This window comes from the organism of the source record quoted next, unplaced genomic scaffold, assembly GCF_019419815.1.
Source record: "Pyrus x bretschneideri cultivar Hongxiangsu unplaced genomic scaffold, Pyrus_bretschneideri_v1 Contig7, whole genome shotgun sequence".
In the NCBI taxonomy this organism is placed as follows: domain Eukaryota; kingdom Viridiplantae; phylum Streptophyta; class Magnoliopsida; order Rosales; family Rosaceae; genus Pyrus; species Pyrus x bretschneideri.
Genome location: NW_025999809.1, coordinates 10,433,445 through 10,452,299, shown reverse-complemented (window position 1 = coordinate 10,452,299; position 18,855 = coordinate 10,433,445). Strand labels below are relative to the sequence as shown.

At 36.4% G+C, this 18,855-nt stretch overlaps 3 protein-coding genes across 5 annotated transcripts; 1 reads left to right on the top strand and 2 right to left on the bottom strand.

Moving 5' to 3' along the window:
* Positions 1–7,776: 7,776 nt before the first annotated feature.
* LOC103945087 (UDP-arabinose 4-epimerase 1) lies at positions 7,777–13,361 on the top strand. 3 transcript variants are annotated; one of them, XM_009355609.3, is made up of 11 exons: positions 7,777–7,946; positions 8,854–8,897; positions 9,136–9,260; positions 10,303–10,416; positions 10,500–10,607; positions 10,702–10,793; positions 11,109–11,250; positions 11,340–11,434; positions 12,098–12,227; positions 12,504–12,648; positions 12,761–13,361. In XM_009355609.3, the coding sequence occupies exons 2-11, from the start codon at positions 8,885–8,887 to the stop codon at positions 13,003–13,005; spliced, it is 1,209 nt and encodes a 402-aa protein (XP_009353884.2). In that variant the 5' UTR covers positions 7,777–7,946; positions 8,854–8,884; the 3' UTR covers positions 13,006–13,361. The 3 variants fall into 3 exon arrangements, with proteins under 3 accessions (XP_009353884.2, XP_009353880.2, XP_009353881.2); XM_009355605.3 differs by having other exon boundaries at positions 7,778–7,946; positions 8,744–8,897; XM_009355606.3 differs by having other exon boundaries at positions 7,927–8,067; positions 8,744–8,897.
* Positions 13,362–14,186: 825 nt separating this feature from the next.
* Positions 14,187–16,503, bottom strand: LOC103945088 (coatomer subunit epsilon-1-like). The gene is made up of 6 exons (XM_009355610.3): positions 16,220–16,503; positions 15,980–16,131; positions 15,284–15,419; positions 15,041–15,196; positions 14,718–14,797; positions 14,187–14,540 (listed from the first exon to the last, which is right to left on the bottom strand). The coding sequence occupies exons 1-6, from the start codon at positions 16,481–16,483 to the stop codon at positions 14,444–14,446; spliced, it is 885 nt and encodes a 294-aa protein (XP_009353885.2). The 5' UTR covers positions 16,484–16,503; the 3' UTR covers positions 14,187–14,443.
* A 795-nt stretch (positions 16,504–17,298) lies between these two features.
* Positions 17,299–18,252, bottom strand: LOC103945089 (CASP-like protein 1B1). Its single transcript, XM_009355611.3, has 3 exons — positions 17,993–18,252; positions 17,773–17,899; positions 17,299–17,656 (listed from the first exon to the last, which is right to left on the bottom strand). The coding sequence occupies exons 1-3, from the start codon at positions 18,223–18,225 to the stop codon at positions 17,438–17,440; spliced, it is 579 nt and encodes a 192-aa protein (XP_009353886.1). The 5' UTR covers positions 18,226–18,252; the 3' UTR covers positions 17,299–17,437.
* Between the last annotated feature and the right edge of the window lie 603 nt (positions 18,253–18,855).

The window sequence follows — 18,855 nt, the reverse complement described above, 5'->3', positions numbered from 1 at the left end:
TTCTCTCTCTCAATCTGAGAAAATGGAAGAAAAGGAAAGATAAGAAAGCAAAAGCAGTTGCTGACGGTTTCAAAATTTCAACAAAGGAAGCAATCAGAAGTTGACAACTTTGTGCCGAAAATTTAAATGGGTTTTAATTGCCATTTGGCTCTTATTAGACAACACAAAATAGCAGCTCAAAGTGCAATTAAATCCCAACGAAAATGATGAGGGTTTAAAACTAGCCCGTGGTGTGGACACTGCCAGGCCTTGAAACCCCGTGACGAGCAGCTACCAAGCTCAAGCGCGAAGATGTACTTTTGCCAAGGTGGACGCCAAGGAGGAGAACGAGTTGTCGCAGGAGTACAACATCGAGAGCATAACAAGAGAGAAGTCAGTTTGAAGAAAGAAATCCTAGGGGTGTGAATGGGATTCTTCACAACCCTTTTTATTCATAAATAGGCTCTCAAATCCTCCAATATCCATTACTTAATGAAATCCATTAAAATCCATAACATTTTGAATACCTACAGATTTGTACCAAGAATTTTAAATCTTAATTGACTACACCTGAATTTGGATGTATTCTTTCAAATCATGTTGAATCCTCTTAAAGTCCTTTGACTACACCATGATTTTAAAGTCCTTTAAAATCCTCTTAAAAATCCTAATTGACTACAAGCTGATTCTAAAGTCTTTTAAAATCCTTTCAAATCTTAATTTGACTACACCCCCTAAGTCTAAAACATTGATAACATGAAATGAGTTGCATTGGAGCACATAAGTCCTTGAGCTTAACACGCGGGTAACCTTTTTTGCCTTTAATTTTGATATATAAGAGGATTAGAATAGTAATTTTATGAGTTTTAGTTGACAAACATGATTCGTAATTTAGATATATAAGTGAAAAGACAAAAAATGTGAACTTTTGAAAATACCTAAAATGCCCCGTTCTTACATTTTAAAGAATGCAATTTAATTAAAAAAAGAATATAAATTGTAAAAGTACAAAATAAAACTACCTCACGTACAAGAGGAAGTAGTTACTTATATAGCTTTATATGTTTTCTTAACACATGTAAATTCCATTTTTTAAATCTATACATTTAACGAGCAAATTACTACACGCGTAGATCTGTAGCAAGATGCTAACATTAATATAAATTATAAGTGACCGATCTATATATTTTTTAATATGGTATAGTACATACACTCATTTTATAAAACATGAATTAATTATACCATTAATCGTGTTCCAATACTTGCACAATAACTTGTATGTATGAATACCTATAAATTATAATGCATAGGGTCGTGTTATACATATTGTGTTCATCATTGTGTTATTCTTTTTGTTTGACTTTTAGAAGACATGCAAGGTTGTGGGGAGTGGGATTGGGTAAGATATAAACGATCACAGATAATCATATTCAAACAACATAAGCTTCAAACAAAAATAAACAAAAAAAAAAAAAATCCTGAATAATGCATTAAGAAAACTAACGAGGCAAAGTTGAAGCACAGGTGCGAGAGACTCACAATATCATTTATCTCCCTTTGATAGTTACGAATTGTGTTGTTTATACAACAGTTGATGTTTTATTTTTTATTTATAATGCTTGTGTTCGCCCATGAGAGAACCTACTTGTCCCCCCTTATGACTTATGTATCGTCACCTTACGAACATCATAATTGAAATCATTCATTTTTTTTGCATCATCTAAAGATCATATTTGCAAACAAAAAAAAAAAATATCATTCAATTTCTAGATCGTTTAGCCATTCACATGCATCAAACAATTGAACGGTTTATCATGAGGATACTACTTGTTACCTAAATCGTCAGTTTTTTTTTATTAGAAATGATAACATGATTACATTGATGAACAAATAGTTACAAGCGGTGCCAACACGGGCACATAAACTCCATTAACCAAATCCTTGATGTAGAGGTAAATTCACAAAAAAACAATGAAAACTAAACCTCTATACGGCTACTACACAAAACAAATACATCATAACAAATATGTCACAATGACGATGAACGTAACAAACTTATATCAAGCACACATCAACCTATCGGTATACAGAGATCCACAACAAGCTATCGCTACACAACACGAGCACAAACATAAACGTATCACGCTAAAAAGCGGCACACTTAACGATAAGCAAAATTTCTACAACTCATCCGCAAAAGAAAGCCACCAATCAACATCTCTTCAGTGAGACCACATCAAGACCACTGCAACTTTGAAACCCGCTGCAACCATAAGCCACCCAGGCGGAGCCGCCAGATATTTGGCGGATAAGGCGGCTCAACCACATATTCGGTCAAGAGGAGTACATCCATCATAGAAATCAAACCCGTAGTAGGTGGTTTTGACCCACCAACAACCACAATTCGCCTCAAACCACAGCTAGCCCACTCAACGGATAAATCCTTGAGAAGGGGATATATGGCGAGGTTGGAGAGGAAACTCCGTCAATACTATGAGGAGGGTTGCCTACAAAATGGTAGGTAGAGAAACGAAAAGGGAGGGGAGGGAAGAAGGAGGAATTGGAGAAGGAAAAGGAAAAAGGAGTGGAGATGAGTAGACAAGGGAAGAATGGGGAAGAAGGCACGGGAAGAATGGGGAAGGGTCGGTGCCATACGATTTTGGAATGATTTTTTTACAGGTATGATTTTTTGTTTTTTTTGGTCAAAGGTTGTAGGTCTGATATTTAAATGAGAATTTAACGAAAATCTCTCGGTACTGTTCACTTTAACGAAAAATCATATTTTTATACTAAAAAACCAATTCTGGTACTATTCATTTTACCATTTATTTTGTTTTTATCGTTAAAACTCAAAGTTTTCAAATTATTTTCATTAGTTTTTCTTATTTAAATGATTATAAAATGAACGATTTCAGTTATTACATTTATACGGTGAAAACATATTAATCATAAATGAGAAGACAAGTAGATTCTCTAATCCAAAGACATTCTATTTTAAAGGAGTGAGAGATGTTCTACTTTACATGAAGACGAATGTGCTGCGCCACAGAATATATGTACCAACCAGGATCTAGATACATATTGAACTTAACACACAATAATATGTCTTCTTTGTTTATATAAAATCAAACTTGCAACCTCTAACCTATAATTGAACTCAACACAAAATAATACGTTCTTGTTATTCATATAAAATCAAACCTGAGATCTCTAACACTTATGATGATTATGTAGTTCTAGTTGGTAATAAGTTAGGAGATGAATTGTCTGGCCTTCCCTCCCCATACTCTCCTGTTTTGTGCGGTCATGATTAAGCTACGTTAACATTTACTTTTTGTCTTATTATTTTTATAAAAAAATTAATATAAAATATTAACATGCTTAACCGTGATCGTATAAAACAGAAGGGCATAAGGAGGGTACATGAACGGGAGAGCAGAGAATCCATCTCCAAATAAGACATTCGGTTTCAGACTGTAGACTAACGTGTCCAAAACGTAAGAAAAGATTATGACTCGTCGATTGATGAACTTTTTGGCTTCACAAGGGTGAACTGACTATGGTCCAAAAGTTCAAAACCCTAGAGCCATTAGTCATTTTCTCACAACCAAGTTAATAAATTTGTAATTTACAATTGATAACATCATTTGGTGATCCTTGGTAACTTCACAAAGGAAATTCTCCATAAAAATTCAAAATTTATCTGCAAGTTTTTCAAAATAGTCCAATTTGTTTTCTGAGTTCATAGAAACTAGTTGTGGGCAGAGAGTATATCACACTCTCACTAAATTGTTTTTCCTTCTTTATTTTTGGCAGCATATTTGAACATTTTTGGTATGGCAGTAAAAATAAGGGAGTTTTATCTATAGAAAAGATACAAAAAATACATTTCGTTGAACTTCATTAAAATTTTTTCAAGGAGAGGAAAAAGTTCAAAATCCCAACAAACCTAGCAGCACAAGCAAAACCAAAATCTCAGAACAAGCAAACCAAAATTTTTAAATTTCAACCATGTCTCCAGTGGACTTGACACTTAACCAAGCCGAAACTAAAAAACTGACACCATCCATAAAAATTTCAAATTAATTTTTGATCTGTACACATTAATTTTTTCACTTCTACAAAATCAGTTTCACAATTCATAAAGACTAGTTTCAAAATATTATGCACTTTTGCAAGATCATTTTCAAAATTCTAGCACATTTTTACAAGATCAATTTCAAAATTCTAGCATCTCTGAAAGATCAGTTCAAAATTTAATGCATACTAGCAAGATTAGTTTTAAAATTTTAGCATTCATGCAAGATCAGCTTCAAAACTTTTAGCACTTATGCAAGATCAATTTTAAAAATTTAGCATTTTAGTAAAATCAATTTCAAAGTTCCTGAACACTTCATCAGTGTCAAAATTTATGCATCCAAATCAATATAAACCTCAAAATCAAATACTTTAATAAAATACTAAAATTGAAAACTAAATATCTAAAATCCAAATAATGTGTCACCAATAGATAGAAAATAAGCACGTTAATCGACACTTAATTAATAATTCAATCATTAACAACCACATCATTTGGTTTCCAAAGTTGATTTAAAAAATTTAGTTTCTCTAGCATCATCCAAGAAAAAAAAAACACTCATATATTTAGGGAACAATATGAAAAAGAAGAGGAGGAGGGATAGTAAGAAGTATGAAGAAGAAATAGGAGAGAGAAGGCAAAGAAGAAGGTGGAGGAGGAGAGAGAAAGGTAAGAAGGTGGAGGAATGAGAGAACAGTAAGGAAGAAAGAGAAAATAATGAAGGAGGAGGAAAGAAAGGTAAGGAGTAGGAAAGACAGAGGTAAGAAAAAGGAGGACCGAGAAAGAGACATGAGTAGAAAGCAGAACGAAGATAGAGAAAAAACGAGGAAGAAAAAGGTAGAGTGATAGAGAAACAAGAGGAAGTTGTGCAAATACCACCATAAATTTCGGGGGTCCGTGCATTTGCCACCTAGAGAGAATTTTTTGACTTATTCACCCAGACTTTAGCATTGGTGCTAATCTACCACCTCCGATCAATTCTGTCAAAATTGCCGCTAAATTCAAGGTTATGTTTGTCTATACAAAATAAATAAATAATAAACTAATAAAAACTTTAGAAAAGATTAAAATTTGTAGGGAGGAGACGAAACAGAGACAGAGAGATTGAGTGGGAGAAAGAGGTGGTATAGGTTGCCATGGGGGTTTCTAGTCATATAGGGTTTGTTTGGTGGCCTGGTTGTGATAGGTTGTGACCAATTAAAATGGATTTTAGTCCAGTCTCTTGTTTGTTTGTTATGTCAAAATATGAGATAGACATGATGATTTATGAATTTACAATAAAGTGGGTTCTTTAACTTATCCTTATACATGAGTTACAATTCCTATCTTATAAGTCTATGCTAATCCAATCTTATCTCTAAGGCTCAATCTCATCCAGCCCACCAAACGGGCGCATAGGGTCGGCAGTTGCATTGTGTGGGAGGGGAAGCTGGTTAGGAGGAGACGCAGTGGATGGGTCAAATCTGGGTCGGTTGTGCGGGCTTCGAGAATCCGGTTTAGTGTTTGGGGTCACAAATTCTTCTAGAACGAAAATCTTTGAGGGCGATCAGAGTAGAGATTCCGGGATGAAATCCAATCATAAAGGGGGAGATTTAGCTGACCTTGGGGTGAGCGGGAAGAGGAATTAGAGTAGAGGGAGGTGGGAGAGGAGCCTATGGTAATTTTATTTTTGGATTAGGTGTGTTTTTACTGTAAGTTTTAGTATTTCATTTTATTGTTTAATTTCTTTTAAGTATTTTTTAAAAATATTAAAAATTAAAAAGAGATACAATTTTGACAGAATGTACATAACTAGATGGAGGTGGTAAATTATCACCAAAGCTAAAGTCTAGGTGGATAATTGTTAAAATTGTTTGTTTGGGTGGCAAATGCACACACCCTTGAAAATTCAGGTGGTATTTGTGCAATTTTCTCAAGAAACAATACAATTAAAGAGATACATATCCATCTTCCAATTACTGATGGCTAAAATTGTAAATACAAAAACAATTAAAATTATCATGACACCACTTGTCACATTAAAGTTAAGTTTTGTTTATCACCGAAATAAATTAAAAACTTAATCACTCTCTAAAATATAGTCTTATAAGTTGAGTATATGGGTAATTATTCATAAATATGGTTGCTTACCAAAAAGAAAACTTGAAAAAATACATAACAAGTAATGTTAGAGAGCTTACATATTTGTAGCATAGTAGTGTACCATTATATGTGGCAAATAATGTATATAGTCAACATCTAATTAGATTAATTCAGTAATTAACGTAACATGTATACATCACTTGTTACATTAGATGATACATAATCAATGTGGTACAAAAATATCCAACAGGATCCTCTCCGGATCCTTTTGACGAGGATCTTGAGGATCCGTAGCAATCGTGGATCGTGTCCGTTTATCGTACATCATGCGGTTAATTTTTGTCAAGTACTGTTTATGATTATTTTTAAATAAAAATATTTGAAATAATTTATGATTACATGATGTACGATGAACAGATACAATTCACAAATATTTGAAATCCTCACAAAGAGAATCCGACAAAAGATTCAGACTCAAAAAATATCTCCTCCATGACATTTTCCAAATATAAATATTCAACAGTCAAACTCTTTAAATAAGAAAAAGGAAGGAAAAAATATCTGTCTCAATGACAAGGGTGTCACAAAGTGGTGGACCCAAAACAGAGAAGAAAAAGTACAAAGGGTGGTGAGATGGTGGCACGTAATTGGTTAGGTGTACAGTAACTCTGTCCACATTCGACGCTGAAAAGACATCATAGAAAGATTCTGAGAAAACAATATTGTAAAGTGCTATTTTTTTCGTTTGGCTTTTTAAATTTTCTTTTCAGTTAGCTTAATCGAAAAGACTTTAAATTTTTACAGACACAAGTTTTAGTCCTAATTTAATACTGAGATGATTATGTTTGATAAATATTCAGTTTCAGTTTTTTTTCACAGTTTTGAGTGAAAAATAGCGAAAAACACAAAGCTGCAAAACCCTATTTTGAAAAATCAGTTTTTTTTTTTCACATCTATTTTACATAAAAATTTTATCAAACATTATAATACTGTTTTTTTTTTTTTTTTTTTTACAAGAAAGGTTACAAAACACTCTGTTGCTTTATTTCACAGTTGATTATTCTCACAGCACAGCAGAAGTAGTTTTTTTTTTCAAAGTACAACAATAGCAAACCAGCCCTTAGTCTAATTAATTATAGCAATGTGCTTTATTTTGCATCCAAATTAGAATTCGTCTCCAAAAAGTTTAGACATATTTAATGTAATTGTTTTACTGTCCATTGATATTGCTCTATCTTAAGTTTGATTTTGTTATTTAGTACTACGGTCAGGTGATATTCTTCTTCACTTGTAAGTGAGATGTCTTAGGTTCATTTATCACCAAAGGCGAATTTGAACACATTATTGCTAGCCTATTGTGAGGCTAAGCCTACCCCTTTTCCTTAATATAGATAATATTGTTTGTTCAAAAAATAAAAGTTTGATTTTGAGTGTGAGACTAATTAAATATGACTTACTCAAAATTCTCAACCTTTTAGTGTAAATTACATTGTTGTATAAATAAATATTTTTTAAATTAGCAAAACTCAAAAAATAATTAAAAAAAAAAAAGAAAAATAACTTTTATGTTTTTTTTGTGCCTCTTTTTTTCTCTTCCTGCGCACAAAAGCAAAAAACAAATAGAAACCCAACAACTCAAAAACATGAACACGCCGAGAAATCTCGGCCTATTAGTAGAAGAGACAACTCACTTTTTCTTTCTCTCTCCCTTTATTTTCAAACCCCAAAAGCAAAGCCACCTGCAAACGTTCAACACCGCCTCATCACCCTGTTGTGACTCTCTCCTTTCCTCTTCCTCTCCCTAATTGTACGTTTCTCTCCCCTTTCTCTCGCTCTCGTACGTTTTTTCAATTTCTTCTGGTTTTCTTACAATTGTGGTCAATCATTTTGCTTTTTTCTGTTGGATTCGTGCACCCCTGCCTTAATTTGTAAGATTTTCGTGCTCATTGGCATGCCTTTGCATCTCCTTGTACTTTTGTATTTTCTGTGTGTTAGTGCTTTTGTTTGTCGTTTTGCTTTGTCAGCTTTCAGGTACTTTTGTCTGCAACAATAAATCTGTGATCATCATACAAAAAACCCGGTTTCTTAATTGATTTTAGAGAAAACCCAATTTCTTATTTGAATTTTTACACAAAATTTGGAGTGGTTTTGCCGTGGATCTCGAAGCTTCGAGCTTTCACGGGTTTTGGTTTGTTTTCCCCATAAATATTTCAGATTCCTGACAATGGTTTTCCCTCTGCAAAATGGTCCTTCAAAGTTCGTCTCTTTCTTTGGCAGACATGCTCTGACAGCCATGTGTTTGCCTTAGATTGTGGAATGTTACTTGGGGTTGTTCATTTTTGAATTTTTTTCGAGTTCCTTCTTCTGGGAGTGTTTGGATCTTGTGATTCTAAATCCAACCCTTTTTCTGTTTTGGAATTTGGGGTTTGTCGGTGAAATTTCTAGGGTTTCTAAAAATTTTCCTCCTTTGGGATTTTAACCTTTTCAATTTGATTGCTTTATTTGTAGAGGGCCCAGTTATAACCACTGCTTTTGAATTTCAATAATTTTGGGATGTGATTTTTTTTGAATTTTCCGGCTGATTGTGTTTGGCTTTCACTGCAGTGCATTACACCAAAAGAATATTCAGGGATAGGTCATTCTTGATTGAGGCATAAAATTTGATTCGTATTTATAAGCATTGAAGACATTCTCCCAATGCTTAATTTTGGCAGGGCCAGAAGTCAGTCAAGAAGTAACAGATCCATGTCTTTAGGAGGTGAGTTTTCGATTGCGTTCAGTTATGATTATCTTTTCTTCTGTGAATTTGTTATGTTCATCTGGCGTTATGAGAAACGATGATTCGAAGGAGGTGGAGGTGAAATTAGAATCTGCTCAATATGTTTTGAAATTTGTTTATAACAAAGGTTTAACTGCATTGTTTCAATTCGGATATTTTGTGCTTTGAGTTATCTGGAAGTTTTAAGCTTGTGTCTTGGACCCTGTTGTGCTTGTAGGCATGGAGTACCCAGATCCCAAGAGGAAGAACAGCTTTGTTGGAAAAATTCTTTTGGCTGCTACTCTTACAGCAATATGTATTATTATGCTGAAACAATCCCCATCTTTTAATACCACAAGCTCGGTAATCCCCTAATACTGCGTATTTTCTTTGGTTGAACGTATACTTCAGTATTTGATTATTGTATTAGAGTCACTATCTGCTAAATGATCATTTGCTTCATGCAATTGATCCCTTTTTGATTAGACAATTATCAGTTGCTGTTTTTTCCCGTCTTTCCATTTGATCATTATCCGACAATAATTATTTAGTATTGAGGTCTGACATATTCGAGAATGTCTTGGTTGTATATGCTGTTTCCTTCGATGCATGATTAACTTATATATGGCGACCTAACTTAACTAGACTGCAAAAGCCAACCTTTTGCTCTTTTGAAAAAAGTGGCCCTGCTGGATCTTATATATGGCGAGGCGACTTTCAAAAAGAAATACTTATATAACTTTGCTCTTTTGTCCGGATATCACTGATGGACAGAAGCAAATAGTTGTTGCTAGTGCTATGTTTTTAGTTAACCCTAATGAGTCACCACGGCCTGAATGGCTAGGTGGTCACCACTGACCACTGAGGAGCCTCCATGGGTGCCTCAAAAATAGGCATACACCTATGTTCTGAGGGAGGGGGGCAGGGTGAGTGAATTTGGGATACCAGAGAGAAGAGGAGGCTAAGGGGTACTAATAGCCTTGTCCTAGGAAATCATCACGGGGATCACAGTATGATGTTGATTTGGTTATCGTCATTGGAGAAAATCATTATAGATCATATCATCTTGCTTCTGGTTGGTTTAATCAAATCTGGTCCAGTCCTTTTTCTTGTTGTATATTGTTGATACCTGCTTGGGTCAATTATTTCCCATCTGCAAACTCCTTAATGTTTGACAGAGTGGTAGACTTATTTTTTGGCGTATTGTGATTATAGTTGATACTTATAGATATGAAAACTTGGGTACGAAATTTTTGTGCTGTTGCATTGGAACATTTTGCAAGTTCTATTTTCTTTTTGTGTGGCAGAAGTAAAATGTTCTATTTTGATTTCATGTCTTCAATAAAAATGCAGAAGTTCTATGTAAAAGACCTTTTCTTACCGTGTACTATTTATATTGGTCCAGTTCTCCCTTCATGAAGCAGGGGTAACTCATGTCCTAGTAACTGGAGGTGCTGGATATATTGGTTCACATGCTGCGTTACGACTCCTAAGGGATCAATATCGTGTAACTATTGTGGTAGGTCTCTGTTGGATGAAGTCAAGGTCTTCTCTATTACTTGTTAATTACTCTAGACCAAGAAAATTTTCTTTCTTTCACAGGATAACCTCTCACGGGGAAACCTAGGTGCCGTCAAGGTTCTCCAAGAGTTATTTCCTGAACCTGGGAGGCTTCAGTTTATTTATGCTGACTTGGGAGATCCAAAATCCGTATCCTTGTGATGTTCTTTATGAGTATTGTTCAAAATATTTTGTGCAAATAAAAAGCACTTAGTTTCAATGTAGCCTTAACTGAATATTCCAGGTAAACAAAATATTTTCAGAGAATGCATTTGATGCTGTGATGCATTTTGCAGCTGTTGCATATGTTGGGGAAAGCACACTTCATCCACTTAAGTAAGTACTATCCATGAGCCAGATTAGGACCATTTACTACCACCGGAAATGTGCTCGTCTTGCTTGTGTGCCTTTTTCTTTACCAGAACTTTCTTTGTTAAAAAATTTTCCCTTAATGATGCTATGTGGATACACATGACTTTCTGCTCAGTATTATGAACTTAGGGCTGATGTTGGATGTTGGCATGGCAGTTTATACCCCTCGCTTAAACAGTTGTCTTCCTTAATTATAAAGGCAAAAGAAAAGGCCTGAGCAGACTTTGATATAACATGTACAAATAATGCTACTAATGAAAATTTTGAATTTTTGCACAGGTATTACCACAATATTACGTCAAATACCTTAGTGGTATTGGAGGCAATGGCTGCACATGATGTGAAGACTTTGATATATTCCAGTACATGTGCAACATATGGTGAACCTGAGAAGATGCCTATTACTGAAGAAACTCCACAGGTGGGTTGTCTGATACTTGGGTTGTTGTTTTGTTTCGAATGAATAAACTTGTTTAGTCGTTGACTTTAAGGTTTTGGAAATAAATTCAGCTACCAATTAATCCATACGGAAAAGCAAAGAAGATGGCAGAAGATATCATCTTGGATTTTCATAAGAATTCGGACATGGCAGTCATGATCCTGAGGTTCGTGTCCTAACAAAAGTTTCAAACCTTTTGATGTTTTTTTAAACTGTTGTTGACATAATCCTGTGAGTAACCTTGCTTCGCAATTACTTTGTCAGCAATGGGTTTCAGTTATGTTAATTTGCAAGTGAAACATGAATCACATGTCAATATCGTTTTGTCGTCTTCAACTTTTCATAGCTTAGGTTCTGCTTTTCTTCTAAACTCATGTGGCGTTTGGACTTGGAACCTTAGTGCACTACGTGGCTTTGGCTTAGGTGGCAATGGATGTTGGGGTTTGGATGTCTAAAAATTTAAAACCTTCATTCGATTTTCCAAGTCGCCTCTCTGCCTTAAGCTTGTTTCCTACCTTTTTCACTAATAAGCCAGTATCTTTATTAGTAATGGGTTCATCATCTCATTTTCTGTATAATAGTTAACAAGGCCGTGTGATACTTTCTCTAAGGTCCTTTGTTGTCCAACTGAATATTTGTACTATCATCTTGTGTGACATGCATATGGTCTGTGTCTATAACTTATGTCTACACTTGTATTATGCTGCAAGTCCTTGGCCACAAAGGATGTCAACCACATAAGGCATCCACAAACAATTTACTTTAGCAGATGAATGAATAAATTGTCCTGATTGTCTCACAACTTATTTTATTTTTCGAAACCTTCTAGATACTTCAATGTCATTGGGTCGGATCCAGAGGGCAGATTAGGTGAAGCTCCCAGACCTGAACTTCGTGAACATGGACGAATATCAGGTGCTTGTTTTGATGCAGCTCGTGGTATCATTCCTGGGCTAAAGGTAAGTCGTTGCATAATTAACAGATATATCCGTGGTAAAGATCAAGTTGTAGGTTTGGCTATTAAGGTTATGATTATCGTTTTGTATTTATTATGGACACAGTGCATGAATTATTTGAAAATCTTCATACCAATTCTCACCTGCCATAAAGAGTAAAAAGAAAACGATTGGGTTTTGATCTGTATATTTTGACGATTTCAGTTAGCTTTCTCATATCAGCTGTTTCCACTGTTCTTTTTGAGGGGTTGGAATTTTAGTAACGGAAGTGCTTTGCAGGTTCGAGGTACTGATTACAAAACATCTGATGGAACTTGCATAAGAGATTATATAGATGTCACTGATCTGGTTGATGCTCACGTTAAAGCTCTTGAGCATGCACAACGCCGTAAAGTGGGAATCTACAATGTTGGAACTGGAAAAGGTAGGATAAATGAAATTTATACGACTCTAATTCCATTTCTTATTGTGCAAAAGATTTTGTAGTGAATAGCAGAATTTTCTCTTACACTATATGTACGGCTGTCTATTACCAGGTAGTTCAGTTAAGGAGTTCGTGGAGGCGTGTAAGAAGGCAACCGGGGTGGACCTAAAAGTTGATTTCCTTCCCCGCAGGCCTGGTGACTATGCTGAAGTCTTCAGTGACCCATCTAAGATCCTACGTGAACTCAACTGGAGCGCTCAACACACCAACCTTCAAGAGAGTTTGCAGGTTGCGTGGAGATGGCAAAAGGCACATCGTGATGGGTACGGAACCAACCCGTTGGTGACGTCTTCTTGAACGGAAACCCTTTGGCGGTGTCTTCTTGAAATGGTCACGGCATTGCATAGCCTGAAGATCGAGACAGTATCCGTTGCAGTGCCGAATCAAGCCACACTTCTTTAGCTCATTTAGATGAGGGAATTCAGAATCCCCTTTAACCAAAATGAGAAGAAAAAGAAAGAGAGTCAGAGAGGTTTGGAATCAATATTAATTTTGTTGTTATATTATATATGTTTATATTCTTTAGTAGTAGTAGCAGGCCATCATCCGGTGGCCGGAAAAAAGAGCAGCAGCCTATGTGTTACAGTCGATGTATCCGAATGATGACATAGTTCAATAATGATGCCCAGGAACGGTATAGCCTTTTATCATCATGTCTTCGTGCCTCTCTTCTCCGTTGGTATCCAACACTAGTGCTCTTTTCATTTTGTATTTCCACTTAAGTTAGAAGGAATCGAACTTTTGACCTATCTTAATCCGAACGTGTTTTTTCCGCCTTGTGCATCACTGGGGCACATGTCAAGCATTAGTTACAAGCCATATAAACAATAGCTAATCACAACTGGATTTGCAAACATTCCTAAAAAGACTATTTTCTTCTAGCTTTCCTATTTTTGCTAGGACTTGGCGGATGTTGTTCAAGCCTTGGCTTTGTAATAGTTTCGGTTGACCGTCTTCTCTTTGAGCCGGCAAACCTTGTGAGTGCTTTCCGAGTGCCTTATCTCCTGCGTTGGGATGTCTTACCGATCGCGTTTCTTGCTACTCAAGTTACCTCTATTTTTCCTCCATTTACTCTCGTTCTGTTCTCGGAACAATGTCGGATCACTTGCTGCTGCTGCCGATGCTTCTCTTCGTACGTTTTATGTTAAAGGCTGGGATATGGTGGAAAATGTGGTTCCGGATTGTGGTGAGAAATGTTTTTGGGATGTTTCCGAATACATTAAAATGCTCAAGCCGATACCCCAATCCCGCATAAGAGCGTCACTAATCAAGTAGCTCTACAAAACCTGAGTACGGATGCTATCATCCATACGGTATCTTTCACAAAAGGATATCCGAGGACGGATGCTATCATCCATATGGCACCTTTCACAAAACGATGCCACTATGTATTTTGGTTTCACTCAACGTGAGAGTTGCCATAAACAGCCCGGATGTATGTCCGTGGTACAACGATTAAAAAAAAAGTATTGTTAACATTTTTATTGTCGAACTATTCTTTCATTGAATGCCAACAAAAAGGTTACTGTAATGTATAAAACATAACTCTCTAGAAAAAAAGGAAGCAAGTGCAATTAATCACAAACTCTGACTCCATATCGTTGAAAAATCAAGCAATCAAACCCAAAGATTTGATCTGTCTCCAAAATACCAAATCAAAAGATGAGACGCCGTAAAAGGTGTAAGGAGTATACAATATCACTAATCCGCTCGTGTACAAACCAATACTGAGGTTTCAACCAGCTGCTTGAAGAACAGCTAGGTTAAAGCTCTGTTCTGCCTCCAAGGCCCGTTTGACGAGCAAGTGATCTGGGTGACCAATTTTCAACTGGCTGAAAAAGAGAAAATCCCAAACATTGAGCATTATATTCTACAACAGCACGTGATATGCGGCATATATAATTTTATAATTCCAGCGTTCTTATGAAATCACGAAATAACAAAATTTATGAATGCGTAAAAGACATTTTGTGTTATAACGGCAGTATGAAGTAGCCTTTGTGATTTACCTGAGGAAACGAGAAGATGGTTTTCCAAGGTGAAGACAGCATACAACAAGGTTGGCTAGAGTTTCTGGATCCTTTGCGTCCTGTGACAGACATCAAATAACACTTTTATCACTCTCAAGTCTTAAAAAATATGCGTAATCCAATGTCACTCTTATCACAAAAATACGCAACTTTAAACAGGAAAGTAGATGAATAAGGATGTAATCATGTAATTTTGTTTAGTAAGCCTTCGACTTTGTGAAATTTCTCTAATTGACTGGATACAAACTGTAGACACCTTAAAAGCTCTAAAAAAGCCACCAATATATCACTTAGATACTTGCCTTTTGCAGTGCTTCAAGAAGTAGTGTTTCAGCTTCATCAAAGTTTCCCATATGCATACAGCAAACAGCCTTTCCATTGAGGATCAAACTCGTAACCTGAGACTTCTCAGATAAATCTTGGAAGATGAGATATGCCTCCTGTATCTTGGAACCACCCTGATTTCGAAGAATGTGAAATTACAAACATGGACTACGACATCTAGTCTTGAAGGGGAACTGAAAGGAAAACAAATATTTAATTACCACTGCCAGACTTAACCATGCCATTGCAAGTTGAGTTAGTGTGTGGTCCTCGTCAACCTGTTGCATGAGCCGCAGCTGTCTCTCAGCATAATCTGACCTATGCATTTTAAGGAATATCTGGATAGTCAATGCATTCCTGCAAAAGCATAAGCAGCATGTATCCGGCTTGAGACAAAATCATCAGCATGATATTTCTACTTCTACTTCAACAGTTAAATAAAATGCAATTACATGGTAATGCATTAACAAGTAAAGGCACAACTTATCATTAGCCTCGGCAAAAGTTCCATCAAAGATCTAATTTCTAAGGTAAAAAGCACAATATCCAACAGAGGGCGAGACGTAGAATGCATAAGTCATCTAGAATTTACAATGCAAAGGGAATTGGTTTCTGAAGTTCACAACTCACATATTAGGGAGGTTTTCAAATTATTTAACACCCTGTAATTAGCTTCCTTACTTAATCTAATCAGACTAGCTAGCAAAAAGCTGACGAGCCTCAATATAATCATTAATCAATCAGGCTAAAGGAACAAAAATGTCAAGTGTTTTGGGTTATGTCTCATTCGAAAGATAATGACAATGCGAGCAAATCTAACAGCAAAGACTTCAAATTTGATTACAGCGTTTAATCAAAACATGATCTTTTAAGTAATATCAGAATAGTGGTCAGGCAAAGTTGAAAGTTTGACGTACAGTTCCATAGTGCCTCCGGCGTTGGTGTATTTGAGAGCTTCATTGTAGTCCTGCTCATGCATGAAGACCGTCCCAGCAATCAGCCTCAGAGTAGGGTTGTTTCCGACGGCCGGATCCGCCAACAACTCCTTCAAATTCGAGATCGCCGATTCCTGCACAATTCCAAACCTTTCAACTCATCGCCCATGCAATCAAATTCAATCCGATTCGATTCAACAGTTCTGATCTAGGGATCGAAACCTTGAAATCGGGACCGGAGAGGTAGAGGGCGAGGAGCTTGACGGCCTGGAGAGGCGTGGCGGCGGAGGCGTCAATCTCATTGATGACGAGCTGGTAGCTGCCGAGGGCGATGTAAGAGCGGAAGACGAGGCAGTCGCGCTCGACGGCTTCGTCGGGGGAGAGGTTGGGAATGTCGCTGTTGTTAATGGAGGCCTGGTAGGCTCCCAAGTAGAAGTTGTTGCGGAGGTTGAAGAGGTGGTCCGGTCCTGCTGTCCCTGCTGCCATTGTTGAGAGATTTCGATTTGGTTTCTCACAGTTGCAGATTTGAGACAAAAGCGTGGAGGACGAATGCTGTCGAGGGGCCGGTTTATTATAAACTTGCGAAGGATTTATGATGATGCGTAAGATTAATCCAAACTTGGGCCAACCAAAGAGAAATTATTTTATGTGTTCGTAACACAAGCTGGTCCGTCGTATATACTATTAGTAAAAGAAATGATATATTTTTTTAGTGTCGTTTCTCCATTTGTATTATGACAATGTTTATCTTTCGGGTACATTAAAAAATTTCTACAATTGAATGTCTCAATTTATAAAGAGAATTGTTATTAGCATTCAAAAAATTTCATTCTACACTCCTAACAAGTGTAATTTTCTAACTAATTATAGAAAGTTCTGAGTGCAAAATGAGATTTTTAAAGTGTCAATAGCTTATAAATTAATTATAATCAAATATTTAACTCATTATTTACTGGACTTGAAAGCATGAATCTGGATTTTTTCAAGTCAACAAGTTGTTATACCTTTTGTGAAAGTTTAGGAAGATTACCAATTATGATTTACCCTTAAACTTCACAACTCATCCCGTCATCAGTTTTAAAGTCAATTTCGGATGGGTGCAATGATTCGCCTGTGAATTGGGTAAACTAAATGATTTTGTGGTTGTGTAATGTAAAGATCACACTCAAAAGTTTCTCGTTTCAATACACGCACGTAAATGTTAGATAGTTTAAGTTCATAGTACGCAGCTTGCTTATTAGGTTAAAACATTATTATTCTCCTTAAGAACTATGCCATACCATGTTGACATGGCAAAATCATTCAATCCAAATGCATGATTTCATGGCACAGCAGAATTAAAAGGGTGAAGTAAATTCAACAACACTGTACACTAAGAGCAAACACACATCCAAATCAATACATTTTGACACATTAAAAGGGATTAGTATCAATACAGCTCTAATTTCTTTTGAGTAGTTTGACGATGGACAACACTGTGATAACCAACAAGAGAAGGAGCCCGATGTAGGAAGCGATGATGGCACCACCGGCATGGTCGCAGAACTTCTCGAACTTGTCACATATTTTGTTCCACCTTGCGTGCGAATTTCCCTTCTTCCCTAGCTGTGCCATGAAGGTTGCTGCACCATCGCCTGAAGATAATAGGGCCACATTCATCTACATAATGCATACACAACGATGATACAATTTAGTCGACGTTGTTAATCTGTGTTCGATTCTTCCCCTCCCCAAATATCGCTTGTATATAAAATAAAAAACAATGGTTTGCTTACCATGTCTAAAATGGCCACGATTACAAGTTGAAGGCCCTTGTCCTTGAACGTATGGTCTCCAAAAAAGTGCACAGCCATCATGAACAAGTTATGAAAGCTGGCAATTCCATTAGCTATCACAAAGTACCTGCATCGTTCATCAATCGCGAAAATTGCCTGCGTTCTCTAATTTCTGTTTGCATAGTAGGGAGAAAGAAAAAGAGAGTGCTGTGAGGCTTACACATTTGCAGGAGTGTGATGAAACTTGGCTGTGAGAGTGACGCTTAACGGAGTAGTCCCAACAGTGGCAACCACAATGGACTTGGTTTCTTTGTTGATTGCCATCACAACGGTTGCAGAAACCGTGGCCAAAAACGCAACCACCCTCAGTACGACAATAGTCCAGTCCATCGGCTTTCTCACCGGCACTAATTCTGTCCCGTCCTCGAGTTTCTGCGCATTTTCTCGAGCCATGGTTGATTGAGATAGATAGATAGATACACAAGTGAGTACGTTGTTGCTTCTTATAGTAATGGAACCAGTTGTTGAGTAAGTGAAGCGTCTATGATTAGTCTTAACAATCCACGAACTTTTGGGTCTGTTGGGTGCAGGTAGTTTGGAAAAACTTTTGAACCCCACATGCATCATGGTTTAATCTGCCTATGTCATCCAGAATTTTAGATAAATTGGGCCAACAAATGCAGAACTACCTTGCTCTAAACTTTCTTCTATGCGTCTTTGCACAAACACATCAGCAATTTTGACATTCTTCTCTACATCATTGGCTTTTCGCTTCATGAATGCAAGAAAATTTTTGATAGCGTCTTTAACAAACATGGGCGTTCAAATTATTCCGATTCTTGACTATTCATACGATTACTAACACATACATAAATAAATTATGTGACTTTCACATTACACTCCGTAATTTTACAATTCATGACTCTTTCTTATTTCAAGTACGTAAACATGTTGTGAACACTCCCAAATCTAGTCAAAAGAGTAAAAAAGAGCATATTTAGAATGAGGAAGGATTGACGTTTTTTCATTTGTCAAACGATAGATTCGTAAAATTGGATGTTAGATTAGTTAGCCGATGAGATT